Source organism: Numenius arquata, chromosome 16 (genome assembly GCF_964106895.1).
Source record: "Numenius arquata chromosome 16, bNumArq3.hap1.1, whole genome shotgun sequence".
Classification (NCBI taxonomy): domain Eukaryota; kingdom Metazoa; phylum Chordata; class Aves; order Charadriiformes; family Scolopacidae; genus Numenius; species Numenius arquata.
The window spans coordinates 2,676,259-2,699,535 of NC_133591.1; the positions used below are offsets into that span (position 1 = coordinate 2,676,259).

Sequence of the window (23,277 nt, forward strand, 5' to 3'; positions counted from 1 at the left end):
GGGAGCAGACCTGCATCTCAGGACACCATGGCACAGAACAGAGAGGTGATGGAGGCCTCATCCCTGGAGACATTCAAGTTCAGGCTTGATAAGGCTCTGAGGAATCTTATCTAGCTGAGGATGTCCCTGCTTACTGCAGAGGGGTTGGACTAGATGACCTTTAAAGATCCCTTCCAACCCCACACATTTGATGATTCTATGATTCTGTGGCCAAGCTTCACTGGTTCCAGCCAGGGCTGGACTATCTGGCACCAACCTGCTACCAAACCTGGGTGTTTTGTAGGGCTTGGTGCTCACCACCCACGCCATGGACCAGGCATCCTCCCCGGGATCCCTTACCCACACACGGCAAATGTGTCTAATGAGCAGTCCCAAAAGGCTTTAATTATTATTTGGAAATTGCTGAAAAGTAACCCCACATTTGCATTTCACGTCCATTTAGCTTAATAAATGGGCTCATGTTTCAGCAGAAAGATGCTCATCAGATCGTTTGTTTCCTTAAGTGTGCGAGGACCAGGGCTCTATATTTAGCACACACCACAGCCTTAGCCCGTAATTGCGAGTGCTCCCGACGATGTTGTGACTAGAAGGATTTGTTGCTGTTGTCACCACTGTGCCCGTCTTTCCCCCCGCCCCAGCCCAGAGCACCAGGCAGGGATGTGCCCGGCTCTTGGCATCCTCTGACCTTCTGCTAGAAGAACCGAGGAGAAAAGACCCTGACCCCATCATGTAACTCCCTGCCTTCCCCAATGGTCCATAAACCCTGAGCAGACCCTGGAAAAACCTGGTCCTCACTGTGGGGCTGGGCTGAGCAGCCCCCAGGCTGGGTCAGAGAGCACCTGGGTTCACCCCAGCCCACACTTTTAACCCAAGAGGAGCTGATTTTGCCTTATTTCGCCGGGAGGTCACTGCAGAGAGTCTCTGGTTCTCACTGTGGAGGAAAGCGGTCCTCGGTCCTCATCGTTGCCACAGGGTGCATCAGAAAAATGGGGCAAACGCCTGTCCTGGACCCCGACTCATCCCAGATCATTTCTTCTTTCCCGGGTTTTGTCCTGAAAACGTGCCTCCCCAGCACAGCACGTACACAGCACGTCTGATGGGATGGCTCAGATCTAATGATTAATAAATGGAATGAATCAAAATGTTATTGGGGATGAATTATGTGGAGCACAGGACCTGGGGATGCTAAGTGGGCTACGTACAATGCTAATGTCTGGCCCCCAGCTCCCACCGGGGCAGAGTTTTTCTTCCTGAGCTGGGTCTGAATCACCGCAAAAAGACATTTGCAGGGTGTTTGTAACAGCTTTTGTTCTGAAATCACTCAAAGACAAGCCTGCTCCCAGTTAGCTTCCTCTGGTGATGACTAGCATCAAACATGCTATCGAGCACCACATCACTCCGGCAAACGAGAAAGCGAATCGTTCAAGAGTGTCACCCCAGCAGCTCATGGCGGCCAAGCTTTCTGTTCTCCTTGCCCAGTTCGGCTGCTGGGAAGGAATAGTCTGCACCTGGGGAGGAATAATCCCATGCACCAGTACAGGATTGGGGCTGACCTTGGAGTCCTGGTGGACAAGGTGACCACAAGACAGCAATGTGCCCTGTTGGCCAAGGCCAACGGTCTCCTAGGGTGCATTAAGGAGAGCATGGCCAGCAGGTGGGAGGAGGTCATCCTCCCCCTCTGCTCTGGTGAGGCCGCATCTGCAGTACTGGGTCCAGTTCTGTCCCTGAGTTCAAGAAGGACTGGGAACTGCTGGAGAGAGTCCAGAGGCAGCTATGAAGATGATCAAAGGAATGGAGCACCTCTCTGATGAGGAAAGGCTGAGACCTGGGGCTCTTCAGCCTGGAGAAGAGAAGACTGAGAGGGGACCTCATCAATGCTGAGCAATATCTAAAGGGCAGGTGTCAAGAGTACGGTGCCAGACTCTTCTCAGTGGAGCCTGGTGACAGGACAAGGGGCAATGGGCACAAACTGGAACACGGGAAATTCCATCTCAACATGAAGAAAAATTTCTTCCCTGTGAGGGTGGCAGAGCCCTGGAAGAGGCTGCCCAGAGAGGATGTGGAGTCTTCTCCAGAGATATTCAAACCCGCCTGGACATATTCCTGTGCAACTTGCTCTGGGTGACCCTGCTATGGCAGGTGGTTGGACTGGATGATCTTCAGAGGTCCCTTCCAATCCCTACAATTCCATGATTCAGTTTCCAAGGAGCAGCCAGAGCAGGCAGAGGGAGAAGAGAGGGAGCTGATGATTACTGTGGTATCTCCCCGATTCTTCACAGGGTGCCCTGGGGTGAGGACACCGGTGGGAGCCTCTCCCTCCTGTAAAACCAGGCTCAGAGGAGCCCAGAGCAGGGATGGATATCATTGCAAAGGACCCGCAGTTCCCTGTGCCAGTGCCAGGTAGGCTGGCATCCTCAGAGGACCCCGTCCGCTCCCGAGTAATCGGTGGGTACAGACGGATGCGGTGGCCTTGCGCCAGGGACCATCAGCCGCTGCGAGAGGGACCATATGGGCGAGTTCCTGCCAGGGGCTGGGGAAGGACAAGTTCTTACTTTAATCAAAGACTGCACCAATGTCAGCTTCTAAAGAGTCTGGTTGGGAAGACAGGAGGGATCCTCGATTCCGACTGCCAGCCTTGCTCATCCACTAGAAAAATCTCTTTAGGGAAATTCTATTTTCCTGCCAAGAAGATTCAAGAATTTTAAAAATAAATATAATCTAACTAAAGCATTTGGAGAGCTGGCTGCTGCGCCGCTCCCAGGGCTGCAATGCTGTGACCTGGCTGGTGTGGGGGCAGCCAGGGTAAGGCACAGCTCTCTCCAGGATGCTGTGAGGGGTACAGGGGCGCTGCCAGCAAGGAACCAAGCAGGGACCCCGAGCTCTCACATGGCCCTGGGCAGCCCCCAGCACCAGGCAGGTTTGCTGGCAGCCCTTCCCGAGATGATGCCCGACATCCAGGCTTTGTGCCTGCTCCTCACCAGAGGCGGATTTCCCTGCAGTGAGCAAGGGTCTGACTCCAGAGGGCAAAAGAGAAGGAAGCAGAAGGTCCTCATGGCCTCCTGAACAGCTTCAAGTGCCCACAGGAGCAGCCTCAGGACTCCACGCTCCCCAACTCTGTTTTGGGGCAGGGCTGCAATGCCACCATCATTCCTGCCACCACCATGCTCTCCCATGGTCTCTGCCCCCCCCCCATGCAGGGTCCGCACCTTCCCATCCCAGGGGCTTTTCTTTTCTCCTACAGATGACTTCAACAAGATTCACAGAGGTCAGAGGCAGCCCTTCACCATCACTTGCTGTGCCCTCCCTATGCCACAGGCTGAATCCTGGGGGACACCTTCTCCCATGCTCTCTAGGACACCTTTCCTCATATCCAACCCCCAGCAGGACCTGCTGAGACCGTGCACCACTCGTGACAGGGGAGCACACCAGCCCAGGCTCCACACAGAGCCCATCCAACCCAGCTCCCCACCACAGAGCAATGCCCCTACCCAGCTCCACTCCCCAGCCCATCCTGGCTTCTCCCAAACCAGCATCCCTGAGGAAATCCAGCCTCCAGAGCTCCCAGCTCAGCCCCAGCAAACCTATGTGAAAACAGAGAATCCCCTGTGGGTCACTTCTGCATCCCACCATCCTGGCAGGAGAGCTCAGCCCCGCTCCTCCCCAGCCAGCAAGGTCTTCCCTGCCCATCTCCGTTACAGGAGCTGTGAATTAAATCCAAATCACTTAAATGTTAACCAATTACCCACGTGACGGGGAGGCAGCTGAGGAAGTTGCACTGCGTTACTCCAGCACCTGCCCGATGTAATTAGCCCCGGAGCCACTGAAGCTCGCAGCGCTTGTACATGTGAAATAATTAAAAAGCGATGGAAGAGAGTCCGTCAGCACCAGGCAAAACAAGGAGGAGCGTTGGGGAGGTAATAACCATCCTACCCAGTCTGGGCATGGCCATTGTCCCCAGCCATAATGACATTTTGGGAACAAGCAGTGGTACCCGCTCTCTGTCAACCTACGAGCCGTCCCTGCAGTCCCCAATCCTCCCTGTCACCTCCAGTCCCAGCCCTTCTGGTAGGAAATAACACAGAATTAGCACTGCCACCTTCCAGCAAGTCTGTGCTAATTACTCCCCAAGTAATTAGTAAAATCCTCTGCACAAGCCAGGGAGCAGCAGAGAATGAGGCCATTGCTCTTGGTTTACAGCTGGGGAAACTGAGGCACAGGTCTGGGATGGTCCCTGGGGCTCTGTGCTCTCCTTGTGCACCCCCCTGGGTCCTGGCACCTGGGAGGGGAGAGAAAGGATAGAGATAGCCCAAACCCCATGATTACTAGCCCTTCTGCTGTGCTCTGCCCTGTTTCCCCAGCCCTGGGGTGAGGGGCCGGGATGCTGCTGGGGCTGGGATGCTGCTGGGGGCTGGCTGTGTCCCAGGCTGACTGCCACCCAGCTGTTCCCCCCACTGCCAGTGGCAGCGTGTGCAGAGATGCCTCCAGTTCAGCTCCCTCGGCTGCCCATCCTTCGTGCTGTTTTTGCAGGTTTTTCGGGGTCTTTACGGCAAAGCCTGTTCTTAACGGTGGGGAAAAGTCCCAGCCATGGGACCAGAGCTTTCTGCACCAGCCCCACTGGTCAGGGGTGACATCCAGGGTGGACTTGTCATTTTAAATTCAGGTTTCCACACAAACATGGACAATGTTTCTGCACTGCACCGTCTTTCTCCTCCACGGGCTCATCAGCATGTATTGTGTGTGACATCCCCTGCGCGAACTAAAGAGAGGGGATAAATCTGTTGTCATCACTTGCCATGAATGCTATTTCTGGCTTCCTCGGGACATAAATCATGTCTCTGCTGCTGCCTAAATGGTTAAAAAGCCTTCTGCAGAGCTCCTTGTCTGCCGTGGTGGGTCAGATCCTCACTGATGCTGACCTGCTGGAGCCCATGGGTACCTGCAGAGGGGTCCTGCAGCCCTGGGGTGGCAGGACAGGAACTGGCAACCCTCCTCCCTCATCTCTTTGGAGCTGCTGCCCACCCTGGGGCAGGGCACGGGCAGGAGTTTTCCTGCACTCAGCAGCTCCAGGGCACTCAGCATCGCTGCCTGCAGCCCCAGGCCCCATCCTCCTCCAGCTCTCGCTGGTTCCCATCCATCTGGGGTGGCTCAGCCCTGCCCCACTGCCCGTGGGCACCTCGGGCACCCCAGGGGCTGTTGAAGGGTGGGCTGCACGGCGTATGCCCAGCCAGCTCCAAACGCAGCCGTGCCCAGCCAGTGCAGACCCCGCTGTTGTGATTTAATTTGTCTGAAAAGCTCAGAAGCATCAGCAAAGTGAAAGGCAGAGCTCGGGGGGGGAGTGGAGAGGCTAATTTTATGCTCCATTAAAATCTCAGCCTACAATGGAGCGGGGTCAGGAGTGGTGTCATCTGATGGATTATGGACGGAGGCGAATTTGCAGCGGAGCGGCCTGTCTTTAGCACCCTACGGATTTGGGGAGACGGAGCTACTGCCGTGGAAAAGCATCTGAGATGCTCACACATCCCAGTGCCCACCCCTGTGCCACCGCTGCCCGGCTCTGCTGGTCCCAGGGCAACCTCCCCACCGGGGCTCACAGCCACGGTGCCAGTCGTGCCACGGAGGTCAGCCCCTCGTGCCCACCGGAGGGACGGCAGGAACAAGCTCACTGGAACTACTACTCTTTTTAATGCACATTCTTAATTACACGGATTAAAAGTTAATGGATTTTAATTGGATGCAAATGGTGACATGGGGAAAAGGCAAGAACGAGGAAGGATTGGACAGCAGAGCGTGGAGAGCGTGGACGGAGGGTGTTTGAGCTACGTCAAGGCAGGAGACAGCGCTGCTGCTTCGCCCCTTCCCACGAAGGCTGAGCGCCTCTTTTTTTTGCAAATCGCCCGCCAGTGTCTCGTTGTTAAATTAATTGCATGGCATTTTAATGCTTTGATCATCACTGACGCTCAGGATGTACCAGTTCCCTCGTACTGTTTATTTACTACACGGCCTAAGAAAAATCGAGTTTTTTTTCCCTGGGAAGGGTGTTTTTTTAGCAAGCGTAAGTTCCCGGGGCAGCCGTGCCCAAGGCTGTGGGTGCTTTGCACCCTTTGCTGCCGTGGCACAGTGGGTCCGGGCCATGGTGATGCCCCCCCCCCACCGACACGCTTCTCACCTGGAGCTCGACGCCGTAGCCCGTGTAGACGGTGACATTGTAGGTACACTCGAGGAAGCTGTGCAGGGGCAGCGGGGGGTAATCCGTGGAGTCGATGTAGCCCTCAGGCTCGTGGAAGCTCATGCTGCAGAGGACTGTTGGGGGGACACGCATCAGTGATTGCCCTGGGTACCAGCTTACCCCATCCCTGGGTGCTCCCGCTGCCCTAAAACCCAGCACCCAGGTCCCTGCTCCAGCGGCCAGTACCATCAAAGCGATGAAGATTTTAGGCAGCCCCAAAACCCCAAGATTTTAGACAGATCACACCCAGCTGCTCCTCATCAGCTGCCGTAACCCCATCCCCATGCTCCCTGGCCCCGCGCCTTACCCGGGGTGGGCTCCGAGGTAATGACGGTGGTGGTGATGATGGTGGACGTGGTGGTTTCTTGGCTCTCTTCCCACGCAGAGCCGTGCACTTCGCGTTCCACCCCCTGTGTCCGGTTAACGGCGGTGGCACCGGTGGGAGCAGCGGTCGGAGCCTCGCCGGTGTCACCTGTGCCGTCTGGGAAGGGACGAGGGACCGCCGGTGGCAGGGTGGAGGGGGAGATCTGCAGTGCTGGGTGGCTGGTGGTGGCCTGGCCCCCCCAGGGAAGCTCAGGGGGGTTCTGCTCCACGTCCCCCACCCCAGCCACTGCCTCTGCCGGCACCCGTGGCTCTTGGGAGGCGATGGGGAGACCAGACCCCGATGGGCTGGCCGGGGAGGCAGCCCGGGGTGGCCCTGGAGGGGTGGGCTTGGGCTTCAGGTGCTTCCTTGCCGTGTTTACTTGCTTTAGGGTAGGTGTCTTTTTCTTAACAGGGAAAGTTTGTTTGGCTTCAGCGTCGGGGGCGGCGGTGGGGGTTGGCAGGACGTGGCTCTGCACCAGCAGCGTGGTCTCCTCTGCCGCGGGGTCGGTGCCATCCTCGGCGGGTGGCAGCAGGTTGAGGGCAGTGACGTGCCCGAGCTCCCCGGCTCCACCAGCCGCCTTCTTCATCAGCTCATCCCCAGCGAGCGGGTCCGGGCTGGCGGGGACCAGCGCTGCCCCCGATCCGCTATCTGCAATAAAAAAAAAATGGGGAAAAAGTGGGACTTGGGCAATTCTGGGTATGAAGTTACAGCTACGGTGGCGGCACGGAATCAGCCCCCCGGGGAGCTGCAGCTGGTTGAACGCCTGCCGCTCTCCCAAACAGGCTCATTATGGGAAAGTAATAACGAGCCTGCACCGACTCCCTGAAAGTTGGGTTTCTGCTGAAACTCGGCGGCCTTATCTCGCCGTTTCAGAGCTGCTATTTGGTCTCTTTATCTAGAGGTCACTTGTTCAGGGAGGTTCACTCGCTCCTGCTGAGTTTGTTGCTCTGGCTCGGTCTCTGTGAAAAGCCTTTCTTTTTGCAATTGTCATCAGCCAATATGGCTATTTCAAAGCGCCTGATTAGGCTGTGGCTTTTTCCCATTGTCTTCCCCAGGCTGCTGCCTGGCGGGGAACAGACGCCGATTAACCTGCTTCCTCCGGCCTCCCGCGGCAAAAAACACCACCCGCTTCTCCAAAGTCTCTCCTTAGGCGGGCACTAACCTTTTGTCTTGGGCAAAGAAATGCGCGGGAAGGGAAGAGTAATCAGAGCCCCACTGCCACCGCTTCGGCCGGGGAGTTTAATTGCATGAAATACAGATTTATTCACCACCAACGCCTCCGGTTGGGCTGAGGTCCGTGGTGTGAAATAAGCTGTAAGCAGCGCCGTGGCTCTGCGAAACGCTGCAGAAAGCTCCAAGAGGCAGCGAGTCAACATTTTCCATGGAAACAGCAGTTGCCAGGGAAGGTGCCTAATGCACAGAACTTAAAGACTGTAATTCCAGCCCCCTCAGCTCCCCCGGGAGGGTTTGGAGCCCAACCGGGCGTGGGGGGGGGGTGGGACTGCAAGCCCCCAGCCCCACTGCTGGCCTGGGGCTGCTGGGGCAAGTTCTCCCCTTCGCGACTGCAAAGGAAGGCATCAACCTGCTCCGAAAAACCATTCGAGCTGCTGTGACGTGGCCACAGGGGCAGCTGGGACACTCGCCCGCCACGGTGCCAGGTCTCCGTGGGATGGTCAATCAGAGTGGCAGCCAGGGTTTCTCTCCCAAGCAGGCTCCAGCAATCCACCATAAACCTCTGGCTCACCCCGGACAACTTCATTGCTATTAGTGTTATGGATGCTTTAAACAAAAGACACAACACTTACGTTACATTTAACTTGATTTTTTTTTTAATTTTTTTTTTTTTCCATTTCAGATTCTACTAATTAAGGTAGGACTGGAATGAAAAAGGAAGAAAAGGAGTTTTTGGATGTGAAACTTGAAACAAAGGGACACCGCTGAGTGATTGCTGCGGGGGAGTACAGTTCCCCCGGAGTCCAACCGCTGTTTACATCACTCTGTGATTTCCATGCCTTTAAACTTCTGCTTCTGATGCCTCAGCATCAGTTTTGGTGCTGTTTGGGCACATGCTGGGCACGCAGCGGGTTTACAAGGGTTCTGCTGGTCTGGGATGGTTCAGCTCCTCAGCCTGAAGCAAAGAATCGTAATCTCATCACAGCTAATTGCGTGGGTGCTGGGGCAGAGCTGGGCAGAGGATGGGGGAATGGGCGAGCAGCGATGAGCTTGCCTGGCTTTGCTCCAGGCTGGGGGAGCCCCTGCTCCTCCTGCTCCATGTTGGGGACACGAACGCTGGCGTCAGCCACCCCTCATAGAGTCATAGAATTGTTCAGGTGGGAAGGGACCTTTCAGATCATTGGGTCGAACCATCAACCCAACACTGACAAAACCCATCACTAACCCATGTCCCTCAGCACCACGTCTGCCTGGCTTTTAAATACCTCCAGGGATGGCAATTCCACCACTTCCCTGGGCAGCCTGTTCCAATGCTTAATAACCCTTTCAGTGTAAAAATTTTTCCTAATATCCATCCTAAACCTCCCCTGGTGCAACTTGAAGCCATTTCCTCTTGTCCCATCACCTGTTCCTCAGGAGAAGAGACCAACCCCCCCTGGCTACACCCTCCTTTCAGGGAGTTGTAGAGAGTGAGAAGGTCTCCCCTCAGCCTCCTTTTCTCCAGGCTGAACACCCCCAGCTCCCTCAGCCGCTCCTCACAAGGCTTGTGCTCCAGACCCCTCACCAGCTCCGTTGCTCTTCTCTGGACCTGCTCCAGGCCCCCACTGTCTGTCCTGTAGTGACATGTCTTCCCCCTCCCCTGCCCAAGTATTTCACATGGAGGATTCCTGATGGAGAATAAAGTTGTAGGGGACCTCACACACACCTCAGCAGTGACGCCGCAGAGCGTGGCTGCTTGTTATGCTGCTCACGCTCCCTGGCGGGTTTGTTCCATCCAGATGTTGCCTCTCATTACACATTTAAGTGCTGATCCTCAAAGCACTTTGGTACCCGCTGCTCTCTGCAGAGGTTGGGTGCATCCACAGGGCAGGTGGGAGGTGACTCGCATCCACAACACTCAGCCCCTGCGTTATTTAGATGTGTGGGATCTGGGGCTTCACAGGACTCAGGATCAGAAGGGACATTTAGATTAGATACTAGAAAGGAATACTTTCCTGTGAGGGTGGTGAGACCCTGGCCCAGGTTGCCCAGAGAAGCTGTGGCTGCCCCATCCCTGGAGGGGTTCAAGGCCAGGTTGGACGGGGCTTTGAGCAACCTGGTCTGGTGGGAGGTGTCCCTGCCCAGGGCAGGGGGGTTGGAACTCCATGATCTTTAAGGTCGCTTCCAACTCTAACCATTCTATGATTCTATGATCATACACTGTAAGGTGCAAGCACACACCCAGATGGACCAGGGACTACCCACAGTGGCAATGGGGTGGCATTGAATGCCCCAGTGGTCCCTGCCAGCTCCCTTTATAACCAAGTCATTATTCCTTTTGTGCAACTCATGCAGGGATGAGCAGTGGTCACTACTCCAAATGGTGGCTTTGCAGCAAAAGCAGCCCAGTGTCACCCTCTGGGATGCGCCGTGGGATGGGGGAAATCCCTGGCCATTAACAGGGTGGCCGGTGCCTGCAGGGCAGGAGGGATGGGCTCAAGCAGCCTGCGCAGAGGGAAACAAGCAGCCTGCTGAAAGTTGAATTTACTCCGTCTTCTGCAGAATCGAAGGGGTTTCTGGCAAGAACTGAAGACAAAGGAACACAACAGCAAAAGGCAAAGGCTGGAAGAGTCAGCCTGAAGGATGGAGTTTCCAAAAGCTGTCTACCAAGGGCTTCCTGGCCTCTTCCATTATACTTCCCATGACTTAAAAATTAATTCTTTAATTAGCAGTAGTTCAGCAAATTCATTAACCAATTCCCTTAGCACATTAGGAGACATTTCACACATGTTTTCTGCAACCACCGACTTGTGTCAGCTCTGAATAATCTACCCGAGTCCCCCCTGGGGAGGCTGGGTGTCTCTGTGTCCCCATGCATGCTGCTGCTGGGACAGCCCAGGAGCCCCCACATCCTCTGAGTGTCTCTGCTTCCCTCCCCATCCCACCCCCGGGCTCAGCCTGGTCTCCATGGGCATCCTGCCATGGGGTGAGTGGCATCTGGCCATGGGGCCATGGGCATCCTGCCATGGGGACATGAGCATCCTTCCATGAGGTGATGGGGAGAAATTGGTCGCCAAGGCAGTGCCAACGTCACCTCTCCTTCCCTGACAAGTTTTGCAGGGCTCTCGCATGCTTTAGGCTTCCTCTCCCAGCTCAAGCCCAGGATGGGTGGCCAGTGGCTACTCTCCCACTGCCGCTGGTTTTAGTGCTCTGCAGCAAAACCGTTTCTCCGTTACCGGAGAAGATGGGGCTGTCAGGAGGAGTTCAGAAGGAGGAGGCAGCACAGCCCCAGGAGGTGAGGAGAGAGGAGGGGGCTCGCTGGCTGGTGGGACACGGTGGGACGCTGGCTCGCAGTGGGACAATCAGAGCATTCCTACAGGAATCTGAGTCCTTGAAGCCAGTGTGTTACTGGCTTCAGCAAAACAGCATCCCCGGGTTATTTGTCATGTGAACTCTAATTCTTAACGGATGTTGCCGTTAAACCATATTTTATGCTTTCGGGAAGTTGACTAATCTCTTATTAGATCCTTTGCCAGGATGCATTTAAAGGATTCTGTCCTTAACAAAGCATGAAATAAAACACACTGTATAGCGACTCTGTAATGAGATACTTAACATGCTTTAGTTTGTAAAGGGCAAATGTGTATTTCAGGGAAGGTAAGGCTGGAGCAGGGAGATGGAAGCACAGGGGGGCCCTGGCATTGGTGATTAATAAGGGCATATTCCATGTTACCAGAAAGAGAAGTGATTAATGCTCTTAACTCCAGATTGCATCGCCACCCCCAAACCGGTGCTGGGCTCCAGCATGTCCCTGAGATGCCAGCCCTGCCTGCTGCCTCCCCTGAGCTACCAGACCCCTGTGCCACCCCATGGGTGTTGGTGTGACACTGGGACCCCCCCATAGCCCCAGCACAGCCCTGTGCCCGCTCCCCTCCCTGCTCGTCTGGATTTCCTCCCCTCACTCCTTCCTGTGTTGGGAAGGGAACAACCAGCTCTTCCCTCCTGGCGGGCAGAGACCCCCACATATGGAGGGGGTGTTGCTGCCCCCACCCACAGCCTCTCTGGGGCGAGCAAGGCTTTAGGAAAAGCAAAGAGCAGGTGAAGCAGATGGGAATATCCTCATCCTTAAGGAAGGATTGCAGTAGGTTTCCATAGTTGATATTAGGATTAGGGTGGACTTTGGTAAGATACTTTCCATACCCATCTGAATGCAAACAGCCGGTCTCCCACCTCCAAGGACCATGGGAAGAGATGAGATTTGAAAGTGCCCAAGCATCTTTCATCACTGGAAGCCCCGCAGCCCCTCTCCCCTCCCAGAAGCGCAGCGACACAGCCCGGCCAGCTAACACCACCGAAGTGCTAAATAAACCACCAGGGATTTATAGCCACTTCTGTGGATTTACTCTGAGTTGCAGTAGCAAAATTATTGTCGTAATGGCAGGCAGGAAATGTCAGCACGGTGTGAGCTGGACCTAACACACAGGACAATTTTTGGGGGTGCTCTCGTAGCCAGGCTCTCATTCTCTGCTGCCCACTCCCAGCACAGGACGTGGCTGTTTAACATCACCCATGTGGATGCTCATGGTCCCCACCACCTCTCCTGCCCCACGGGATGCTCAGTTGGGGACCAGGGCAGGTGGAGCAGGACCCTTCCCATCTGCCAAAATCCATCCTGTTCTGCACAAGCCATGGATCTGGAGACACTGAGCTGGTGGAAGAGAAATGATCGCTTTTGACCTTGATCTAATCTGCTAAACCTGCTCCGGAGGAAGTAAACGCTATCAAGATGTACAAAGGTTTTATCTTGTATCTTGATCAGGAGCGCTCCACAGGCGGTTGGAGACTGGAAAGGCTTCTCTAAATCCACGAAAGCCTCCGTGAGCAGCCCCCTCAGCCCCTGTTCCCCCCCTCGGACACAGTGCTTAGGGCATTGAGCTCTGGCACGGGTGGCTGTTCCCACGAGATGGAACAGAAACGTCCGGGACAGTTTGGAGCACAAGCGACCTTAATGCAAAATGACAGCTCATCTTCAGGTCTATTCTGGGATCTGCCTGGATACCGCCGTGTAAACACCGAGGAAGGAAGCTCAGCTCTGGGGAGGATGTCTCCAACCAGCTTTCAACTCCCCCACGATTTATACTTAGCCGCTGTCGGAAGCGCTCGCTCCTCTGCAGGGCACGGGAGTGGGAGTGGGAACACAGCGCCGGTCCCCGGGGATGGGGTGATGGCAGGGTGCTCTCGAGAGGCAGTGGGGCAGGCAGGGAGCAGGCAGGGGCTGAAAAAGCATCTCCCCTCACCCAGACCCAGCACTGACCCGGGCGCTTGCAGGGCACCAGCCACCCACCCAAGCAGCCTCTCCTGGAGGGCCCTTGGCACTGAATGCATACTTAAATATATGTAAACGACCACAAATGCCTCTTTGAAACTTGCTATCGTGAGAAAAATTAACAACCTCAAAGGCCAACACAACTGGGGTCCATGCTCTGTTACCCATGCAATCCCTCTGCCCGCACAAAGAACAACTAATTGCTCCGACAAGATCTTTTCAGGTGCAAACAGTCTATTTTTTTGCCATTCAGGATAGTTTTTATATAGTTTTTTTTTTTTATCTTGCTCTTTTGAAGGATTTTGTTTTCCAGCTACTCAGAAATAAATCTGCTTATTGCCCATGATCTGTACACAGGCAGCGACAGATTTCCGGGGGTTGTGGCCAGGAATTCGCTGTGACGGCCCGGGCACGTTAACGGAGCGAACTGCCATGTATTAAAGCAAGACAGGGAATGAGATTGCGAGGCCAGGCGAACGAAAGAGAACTAATTAAATGGCAGCTCAAGCTCTCTCCCCCCTTTGCCACAATTTCCTACGCTATCAGCTCTCGTTCTCCATAAAAGAGAAATAGGCTTTTCAGTGCTCCCTCTCAGAACACGGAATTTCGCACAGGATGGACACGGCGCACTCGGGCAGTTTCCCGCGGCTTGGTGGCTGCAGTGCCAGCGTCCCCACGTCCCCACATCCCCCCCTGCGCTCCTGAGCACGGGGTACCCCCAGACTCTGCCTTTGATCCAGCGCAGCGTGGTGGGAAGATGAAGATTTCAGCTGCTGGATCTGGAATTAGCAGACAAAACCCACGCTGAAACCCGCGGTGCTGCCAGACGGCCCTTCCCCGTGGCCGCGCCGGTGCCTGTGCTGGCCCCCTGCAGCAGGGACCCCCCGGCAATCAAGGGACTTGCAATTAATGGCACAGTGAATTGCTTGTTCTAGCCCCGAAAGCCTTTGCGCAGCAGCAGGGAATGGGAAGCAGAGCGCTCAAAGCGCCGGGAGAAGCTGGCAGCAAAGCACTTTGCCCACACCACCGTGGTGCCTCCCCACGCTCGAGACCCTGGGGACCCCCAGTGTCCCCCAGAATGGGCCATCTGGGGATCCCCCCATGGGGCTGCGCTGGTTTGGAAGGGCTGGCATCGGGATGGTGGGTCACCAGGGTCTGGGTGGGACCTCAGCTGTGGGATACCTGCATCCCAAAGGGATGTGCTCAGCGCAGGGCAGGAGCCGCTGCCTGTTAGCTCAGCTCCTGGGGACCAGGGCAGCAGCCACCTCCTCAGACACAACCCCAGCGACTGTCAGCTCCAGCACGCAGGAAAATCAGCAGCTCCCACCACAGCCACCCTGCCAGCAGAGCAGAAGGTTTACGGGCAGCTCCTGGAGCGCGCCGAGTCCCCACGTCCCTTCCCGGGCCACGTCATTCCCACGGGAGGCTCAGCCCTGGGCCCCCACGATGCAGGGACCCACTCGCTGTGGCCTTCCCAGCCCCAAAGCTTCATCCCCATGAGAGAGGGTCCCCGGGACTCCCTGCAGCCCCAGCCAGGGAGTCGGGACCGTGTGCTGCGGCTGCAGCCAGCGATTGCAGAGGCACCGTGTGCTGCTCCAGAGGTGCCGGGGCTGGAGAGAGCCTGGAAAATCTCACTGCTGCTGGTATCTCAGCCAGAGGGGCTTAGAGGAATTAGGGAACTGCAAATGCTTGATAAAAGGATGCTGAAATAATCAGAAAGCACTCATTTTGCTGCTGTGCTCCTGAAAGAGCTGAACCACAAGTAACTGTATCGCCGGGTTCCCATTACTAATGCCGATGCTATCGCTGCCGCGCTGTGAGCACACGTTCCCGGGCTGCCGGAGGATGGTGGCTTGATTGCTCGAGTTCAGTAGTTTCCATCCTGAAGGTTTTAGCGATCTGATTAAACCAGAAGCCCTGAGAAGCTTATACGGATGCTATTAATGGCGGCGTTCAGCCCCCATGCTCTGCTCTGTGTGACGGGTTTAGGCGGATTGATGGTGTGCTGGGATCAGCTAATCCTGCCCGGAGCTGCTTCTGCCGCAGACGTCTCGCCCGAGTGCCAGGACTGATCCTGCACCCCCTGCCCTGCACCCCAGCCTCTGCACACCCTCGGCGCCATGCCAGCTCAAGGGATGCCACGCTCAGGGGGTGCCCTTCTCAGGGGGGTGCCCTGCCCTGGGGATGCTCTGCTTGGGGGGATGCTCCGCTCAGGGGGTGCCCTTCTCAGGGGGGTGACCTACCCTGGGGATGCTCTGCTTGGGGGATGCCCTGCACTGGGGGTGTTCTGCCCTGGGATGCTCTGTTTCGGGGGATGCCCTGCACTGGGGGTGTTCTGCCCTGGGATGCTCTGTTTCGGGGGATGCCCTGCACTGGGGGTGTTCTGCCCTGGGATGTTGTGCTTGGGGGATGCCCTGCACTGGGGGTGTTCTGCCCTGGGATGCTCTGTTTCGGGGGATGCCCTGCACTGGGGGTGTTCTGCCCTGGGATGCTCTGCTTGGGGGGTTGCCCTGCACTGGGGGTGTTCTGCCCTGGGATGCTCTGCTTGGGGGGTTGCCCTGCACTGGGGGTGTTCTGTCCTGGGATGCTCTGTTTTGGGGGATGCCCTGCACTGGGGGTGTTCTGCCCTGGGATGCTCTGTTTTGGGGGATGCCCTGCACTGCGGGTGTTCTGCCCTGGGATGTTGTGCTTGGGGGATGCCCTGCACTGGGGGTTTTCTGCCCTGGGATGCTCTGCTTGGGGGGTTGCCCTGCTTGAGAGGTGTCCTGCTCAGGACATGCCCTTCTCGGAGGGTGTCCTGCTTGGGGGGAATGCTCTGTTCAGGGGGTTCTGTGCCCTGCTCTGGGGATGCCCTGCTCGAGGGGTTGCCCTGCTTGGGGGGTGCCCTGCTCGGGGGGTACCCCTTTAAGTGTCCATGGGAGCAGCTGGCCCTGCTCTGCAATAAAGCTGGGCCCAGGTGGATCAGCTTGTTTTGGGATTAGGGCTTCTTAGGGGCAGGGCTGCAGCCCCAGTGAGGGTTTCTCGAAGTCAGGGGATGCTGCTGAGGAGATTTGCTGTGCTGCACCACTCTGGGGTGGGCTGCCTGTGGCACAGCCCCCCCCTTGCCCCAGCTAAGCACTGCCAGAGGCTGCCCGGGAGCAGGGAGGCATTGCAGCGCCTGCTGCAGGGATGACCATGAAGACCACAAGTTCTTCTGTGCCTTGATGTCAGGTGAGGGGGGTGGCTGACCATGGCTGGGGAGGGGGCTCTCTACAGGGTGGGTGCCTGGGAATGGCACGTGGTACTGCCACGGAGAAGCCATGCTCAGGGATGCTTTGTGCCGGCAGAGCTACTCCTCCAAAGGCAATAAGCTTTCCTTTAAAAAAAGATGCTGCCTTGATTTATTTGCAGAGAATAGTTCAATCTTTTATTGTGTTCCCTGCCTTGAATGAGGTCCTCTGAAGGGTGAGATGGATGGCACAGTGGGGACGGCGGTGAGGAGAGGGGACTGAGCAGAGCAATGAACCCCAGCAGATGGTTCATCTCAGCCTTGTCACAGGCTCCATCGGCAGGTGAAACGGGGCAATCAATAGCTGTAATGAGCATAACAGCCGGCATCGCTCAGGTGACGTGAAGGATGTGCTCTGGAGTGGAGGCTCCCTTGACTCCCAAGCTGGGGTGAGCAAGATGCTGAGGCCAGGAAGCTCAGGCAGGTCTCCCGGAGCCATGCCCTCCCTCGGGATGGAGCCAGGCGAGCCCTGGGGTGCCCTGGGCTGGCACTTACCTCCCCTCTTGCCCTAGGGTCCCTGCCTTGCAGCCGCCCACAGAAGCTGCTCCTGATCCTCCCATTAACGAAGGAGCCCGGCAGCCTCCGCTGTGGCCAGGGCTGTCAGGATGTTGCAGCCACTTTGATTAGACCAAATCTGTCTTCCTGAAGATAGAGGCTTCTTCCCTTATTTCCTTGAACCTCTGTAGGCAGAAAGGCAATCTAAAGCCCATGACAGTGTGTGAGCAGGCAAAGGAGTGGGCTGAACCCCCAGAATCACCAATTACTGCCAGGAAGATGAAGAAGAACTGGCGGGCGCTGCCATTTACCCCAATGGGAGGAACCGGACCATGTGTGCAAGGGTTCATCACTGGACTCCAACCTGGCCCTCTCCACACCACGGCAGCTCAGGATGGTGTGCTAATCAAACCAGGAATTGCTAATTAAATCCAAAATGTCCTTCTGCGAGTTCACACGGAGCTGATTCAGATCTCTGATGAGAGAGGCGTGTCGAGGCTGGTCTCTGATGCCAACCCACATTGATGGAGGGCTGTGGAGTGGAAGGGGTGGTGGGGGCCCTTCACATGTCATGCTCTCCCGGGACCTCCATCCCACTCTGACCTCCAGCACATGCAGTACAAATTTCACCATCAGGAAGAAAAAAAAAAAAGAGAGGGTTTGAGTGTGAATCAGGGATCTGAAAAATAGCAGGTTGGGTCCGTCAAAACACTCCGGTGTGATGGACTGGAAATGCTTTGGGTTGGTTTCAGATTTTAAAGGATTTTTGCCTTAAATCTTGAAGAGCAGAAAAACCTGAATCAAAACAGTCTTTCATTTTCGAAATGTCAAAACAGACCGATAGCGTCCAGATAGCCACACGTCTCCAAACAGGAGATTTGAAACCTGCTCTTTCCTGTGGTTACAATTTCAGCAAATTAAGTTTTTCCAAGGCGGGGGGGGAGGGGGGGGGGAAATGTGGGGTTTTTTTTTTCCTCAAGAGCATCCTGACAGTTCAACCTGTAAGCAAATAAAATAGTAGCAATCTGATCACCGGTGAGTCATCCGTGTGGGAGCGCAGACAAACGCAGCCGGAGCGCTATCTGCCCATCACATCGGGTGTTTCTGAGCTGTTTTCCTGCGTAAAGGCTATTTTGTGCCACCTGCAGCCAGTGAGGCAGGAGCTCACGGATGGCTTTCATCCAAACAACTTGTATTGCAGGCAGAGAAAACAGAAAATAATTCTCCTAGAGTTTGGTGCCCAGCGTGGCACAAGGGATGCAGGAGTGCTGCCTGTCCTCAGGTCCTTCTGCTCCGTGGGGGTGCAGGGAACCCCAAGGCTCCAGTGCTTGGTCCTGCTTGCTGGGAAGACGTGGATGTTCAAGGGAATTAAGGGTGCTCTGAGCAATTTCCAGCACTTGTGCAAAGTGGGGGGCTCTTAAAACTAAGTGCTGGGGTGCTCTGGCGGGTGTGGGGCTCCACAGCTGGTTGTGATGGATGGAGCCGGCCAGCCTGTCTTCACCATAGCTGTCCCAAAGAGCAATTAATAGGCAGGTAATTAGGAAGAAGAGGGATGGCCAGTCTTTGCTTGGGAGGAGGCTGTGGCAGAGGTCAAGGAGCTTCCGGACCCATCTGTGGGTGTCTGGATGTCCCTTCTGTGCAGTCCCCGAGTGCCCCATCCTCTGCAGCCCGGGTTGTAATTAGCCTTTCCTTGTTGGTTTGATCCTGCCCTGGAGCTCAGGGACGAGTTGGGCTCAAGCCAGAGACCTGGCTGGGCACTGGGGGTCCTGGGGCGGGATGGGGTCAGGGCACTTTTCCTTCAGTTTTCATGAGTTTCCTAATGCCAGAGACTCCCGGGGCCCTGGGGAGTTTCCGAACTGCTTCAAAATGCTGTTAAATTGGCCATGCACAGGGCTTTATTTATGCTCATAGGACTGTGGTCTGAATATTTCATTTTAAAATTTACATCTGTGTCACTAGCAGAGCTCAAATAAGGTTGCCATGGAAACCCCTCATTACCGGCAAGGATGCTGGCAGCGGTGCCCAGCCCCAGGACCCATGGCTGGGAAGGACCGGGCTCTCCTCCCCGCTGCCCACCCGGCCATGGCTCCTGTGCCCCGCGGTAAACCTGCCGTTGGTGGTAAAGGCAAACAAGAGGGAAAAAAAAGGGACTTCATCAGCAACTGCTGCCCTTGGTCAGAGCGGGGCTTGGCAAGATGCTCGGGGACCTGCTGCGTTGGCAGGGGACACGGTCCTGGGTGGCAGCAGAGTCCCATGTCTTGGCCCCAGCTCTGGGCTGAGAGCGGTGGAAAAGCTCCGAGGGCTGGCTGTGGGCGATGGGGTTTCTGGTGATGGGTGGGAATGGCGAGTTTGCAGGCTGGGATAATATTTCCACAATGAAATGCTGAGTAAAAACCCGCTTTAGTGGGGAATCCATTCTGCCTGTGCCTGACTCGCTTCGCTCGGGAGCCAGGACACTGCCAGGAATATGGGAATTAAACTTGCAAACCTCTCCCCCTCTGCTCTCCGGAGAAGCTCGTAAGTGCTCTAATGATCCACAGCGGCCTGATGGATGCCTGGAAATTACACACTTCTCCAAGCTACAAGGAAAATGGATTTTCCTCCCCACTGCTGCTTCGTGGAGCCGGAATCAATGAGACTTTGACTCTCAGGGGTGTGTTTTGGCTGCGCCAGCTTGGTGGGGGTACCTGCAGCTCCTGTGGCTTTGGGGGAACCTGAATGCTCCCCCCCTGCTCTGGGAGCCACTGTGGGTCCCCATGTCCCCATGATGTCCCAGTCGGGCTGTGCCCCAAGGACCAGCATCCTGGCACAGAGCATCTCTGGCAGAGCCCCCTGTCCCCAGGGATGTACCAATCCACACTGGGAAATGCCAGCTCCTTCCCAAAGGGGATCCAAGTGCCCACGAGCCGGGTCATTTCTCGGCTGCAGGAGGAGCAGCAGCAGCTAACGAGGCAGAGGAATTAAAAGAGGCTCATCCAATTACGGAGGAATCAAGAGATTTACAGTGTGGAAACGAAACGACCTGTCGTGTGCTGACTTGTCCCGGCTCGGTGCCACTGCCACTGCCTCCCCAGCTGATGGGTGTGATTAATTATCCTGATATTTCAGCAGAGATAGACAAGCTGGTGGGTACCACGGAGCAGGGGAGCAAAGCCATTAGAGATAGCAGCATTTTGATGCAGGTGTTAATTTAAGTTCACTGCAGTTTTTTATAATTTCCTATGTAAGAAAGAAATGGACTCTGTCTTGTTACGGGCAGATAGGCCTGTCTGAAGTGAATTAACGGGGTGGTTTCAAGGAGTAACTCGATTTTTTTGAAAGCTGAGCCTCACTAGGTGCAAATAGAAAGTTTCCTCCAGCCTTCCTGGTAAATCCCTGATGCCAAACCTCCGACCTCAGCCAGATCACCCCCAGGCTGGCCCCAGCCCTTGCTAAATGCAGACACCCTGGGGAGGGGGAGACCTGCCATGTCCCTGCTCCCTTTTGTCCTCTGCTGCCGTGTCCCCCTTGGTGTCCCTGCTCTGGAGGGGGCTCGTCATGAGGATGAAGGAGCAAATGTAAATCGATGCTGTGGCTCTCCTAGGCTCTGCGGCTGGGATGCTCATTCCTCAAGGCCTGCCTGGGGAGAGGAAATTGAGTATTTTGGCAGCTGTTCAGGATACAAATTGAACTAGGGGAAGAGAAGCTCCTTCTTTCTCAACCAATCATCCAGCCTAGTCGTCTATATCAGGGTATAAAATTAAATGGGTTCCTAAAGAGAGAGTATATTTAGATACAAAAAGCCCCTTCTAGTCAGCTATCTGAGACTAAAATAATTAATCTCCCATCACTGTTAAGATGCAGTGGAGCAGATCTTGAGAAGCGAGTGCTGCGATTAACTCTTTGGGAGCAGGGTCAGCCCGGTGAAACGCAGCTCATGCTCCGTTCTGTGCCAAAATGCCACAGGGGCTCCTGCCCTGGGCTGTGCTGGGCTTTGTCCCTGCAACAACACGCTAGCACCTCTTGATGTTTGTGCTGCATGAGCCAACATGTTGGCAGGGCTGCTTTGCCCTGTCGCTGCCTCTTGGGTGATGGAGGGGGTGCAGGAGCTGCGGCAGGGATGCAGGAGCTGCGGCAGGGATGCAGGAGCTGCAGCAGGGATGCAGAAGCCCTGGCAGGGACTCAGGAGCCCCAGCAGGGATGCAGAAACCAGGTTTCAGCAGCTCTGCTATAAAGCCAGGAGCAAACAGGGAGCAAGCCAGGAGCCTGCAGCACGGACCACAGTGCCATGGCAATCCCTGCCATCTGGGACACCCCTGGGCTGCCGACAGGCTGGGGAGGTCGGTATGATGCAGCCAGAAGGGCTTTGCCCCTGTGAGCCCCCCTCCCAAAGGCACTGATGTCCCCAGGTGCCAGGAGCATCCCTTGCCGTGCCAGCCAGGGGCTCAGCAGGAGCACTGTGGGCTCTGAAGGGCATCCCTTCATCCTGAGCACCCACGCTGTTGGGCTGCAACCCCACAGGGCGCCACGCTCATGTCCCTGCTGTCACTACCTTGGCCAAGACAGGCGTCAGGCAAGGGGGCGCAGCCTGGGCATCCCACCAGGCACACCAGACCACACAAGCTATTGTCCACTGGGTTTAGATACAACTCCCTACATCTGGGGATGGCTGGGAAACAATTACAAGATACACAACCATAAAACATCCAGAGAGACAAAGTTTAGTCTAATTATAATAGACGACTATTTCTCTGCCTGGCTTTAAATCATTCATGCTCTCACTTCCAGGCAGTCACATCCATGGATTATCTGACTATTCAAAACCTCCTCCTGTTGTTCTACCTGTCTGGAGTGTGTTCACGGCTTGGTTTGATTTGATTTCTGCTCCAGAACTGGAAATAGGAGATGACAATATAACGTTAGAGATCCGGGTGATGAGAACAGCCCCATGCTCACACTGCAGCATCAGTTCCCTGCGCTCCTTGGAGCTGGGGGAGCTGGAAGATTCGATTTCTGCCCGAGTTAACAGCACAGCTTCTGCATCGACTGGAAGGCATGGGGTAGAGCTGAGCTGCCTTTTGCCAAATCTGTTTGGCAAGGCTTTATATTTCTTTCACAAGATGTAACAGGAATCACAGCGTGGCTCTAGTCCAAGCTCCTGAGAGAAGCAGAGAGATATAGGCAGCCTCCTCGGGGGCAGATGGCTGCTCCCCCCACCCCCTGTAGCAGCAGGGGAGGATGCAGCCGGCACCACTGCTGTCCTCCCATGGGTTTTTCCAGGGGTACCTCAAAAGCATGGGTTGTTTGGTTTTTTTTTTTTTGAGTACCCCAAAAGATGTCCTGGGATGTTTCAGAGTGGGATTTGAAGCTCACCATGTCCTGGCCATCTTCCCGGGGTGCAGATATGCCTCAGAGCGATGAGGATGGTGCAGGTGAAGCCTGGCACAGTAGTACATGAGATTTTCTGCTCTCCCCACTGGATAAACTGGGCTTTTCCCACCACGGGGATGCAGCACCCCAGCACCACACACTGGGGAGAGGCGGGCAGAGCTGGAGATGCTCAGGGTAAAGGAAGGGGGACGGGGCTGGGGTTTCCTTTACCCCATGCTGTGCTTCATCCCCCCCCCCAGACCCCCTGGATGGCCCATTCCTCCCTCCCCAGGGACAAAGTGGGCTTTTAACTCCACCTGCTCGGTCAGTTTGTGGGGCCAGGCATGGGGTCAGTAGGCCCACTGATGTTTGCAGCCTGCATCTCCCTGAAGAAGCAGCCCTGGGGGGGAGACACTTTTTTCCTGAGCAATGATTTTATATTTTTTTTTTTTGCATTTTCTCCCCTCGTGGAGCCCGGGCAGAAACCTGCCTGCCTGCCGCTGCCTGGTGCCCTTGAAAAGACCCTTGTTGTACTCCTCTGAAATTACGTAGCTCTGGCATCTAATGATTCCTGACAGATTGCGAACAGCCCCGCTGCTAGCAATCAGGAAGGCAGGGAAAGTGTTGGGTTACTGATGTTTGTGGTTATTACAGTTATTGGACTCCATCGATTCCGGGGGACGGGCTGTGCGAGGGAGGTTGTTAGTAACTAGGGCAAAGCCCGGCGCTCCCCGTTCCCGCACTGGCACATCCCGGCAAAAGGGAGTGATCCCAGCTCAAAACCACACGTGGCCGAGGGACAGGACACGCTCTGCTCCCAAACGCCTTTTAACAGCCCTGAACACCGCCAGGCAGACGCGATGCAGTTTGTCAGCCAGTCACCTCCTCCCTTGCTTAGGTTTCTTTTTTTTCCCCCCCTCTAAAGAAAGTAATGAACTGCATTTCAGCTGCTGGATCCTCATTATGTCAAAACAATTTCGGGTTTGGCAGCACGGCAGGTCCCCGTGTTGGTTGGTACAGCTCCATACGCAGCGCCTGGCACGTCCAGCCTCGCCGTGCCACGGGATGCACTCATGCCCTGGCTTACTTTTTCAGAA

At 55.6% G+C, this 23,277-nt stretch overlaps 1 protein-coding gene across 1 annotated transcript in view; it reads right to left on the reverse strand.

The window, feature by feature from the left end:
- Positions 1–23,277, reverse strand: part of SEZ6L (seizure related 6 homolog like) — a 48,596-nt gene that overhangs the window by 11,090 nt on the left and 14,229 nt on the right. Inside the window, exons 2-3 of the mRNA XM_074159777.1 lie at positions 6,534–7,238; positions 6,167–6,300 (exon numbers count right to left, since the gene is read on the reverse strand). Of these exons, the coding sequence (XP_074015878.1) occupies positions 6,167–6,300; positions 6,534–7,238 (839 nt within the window). The remainder of the gene's footprint in view (positions 1–6,166; positions 6,301–6,533; positions 7,239–23,277) is intronic.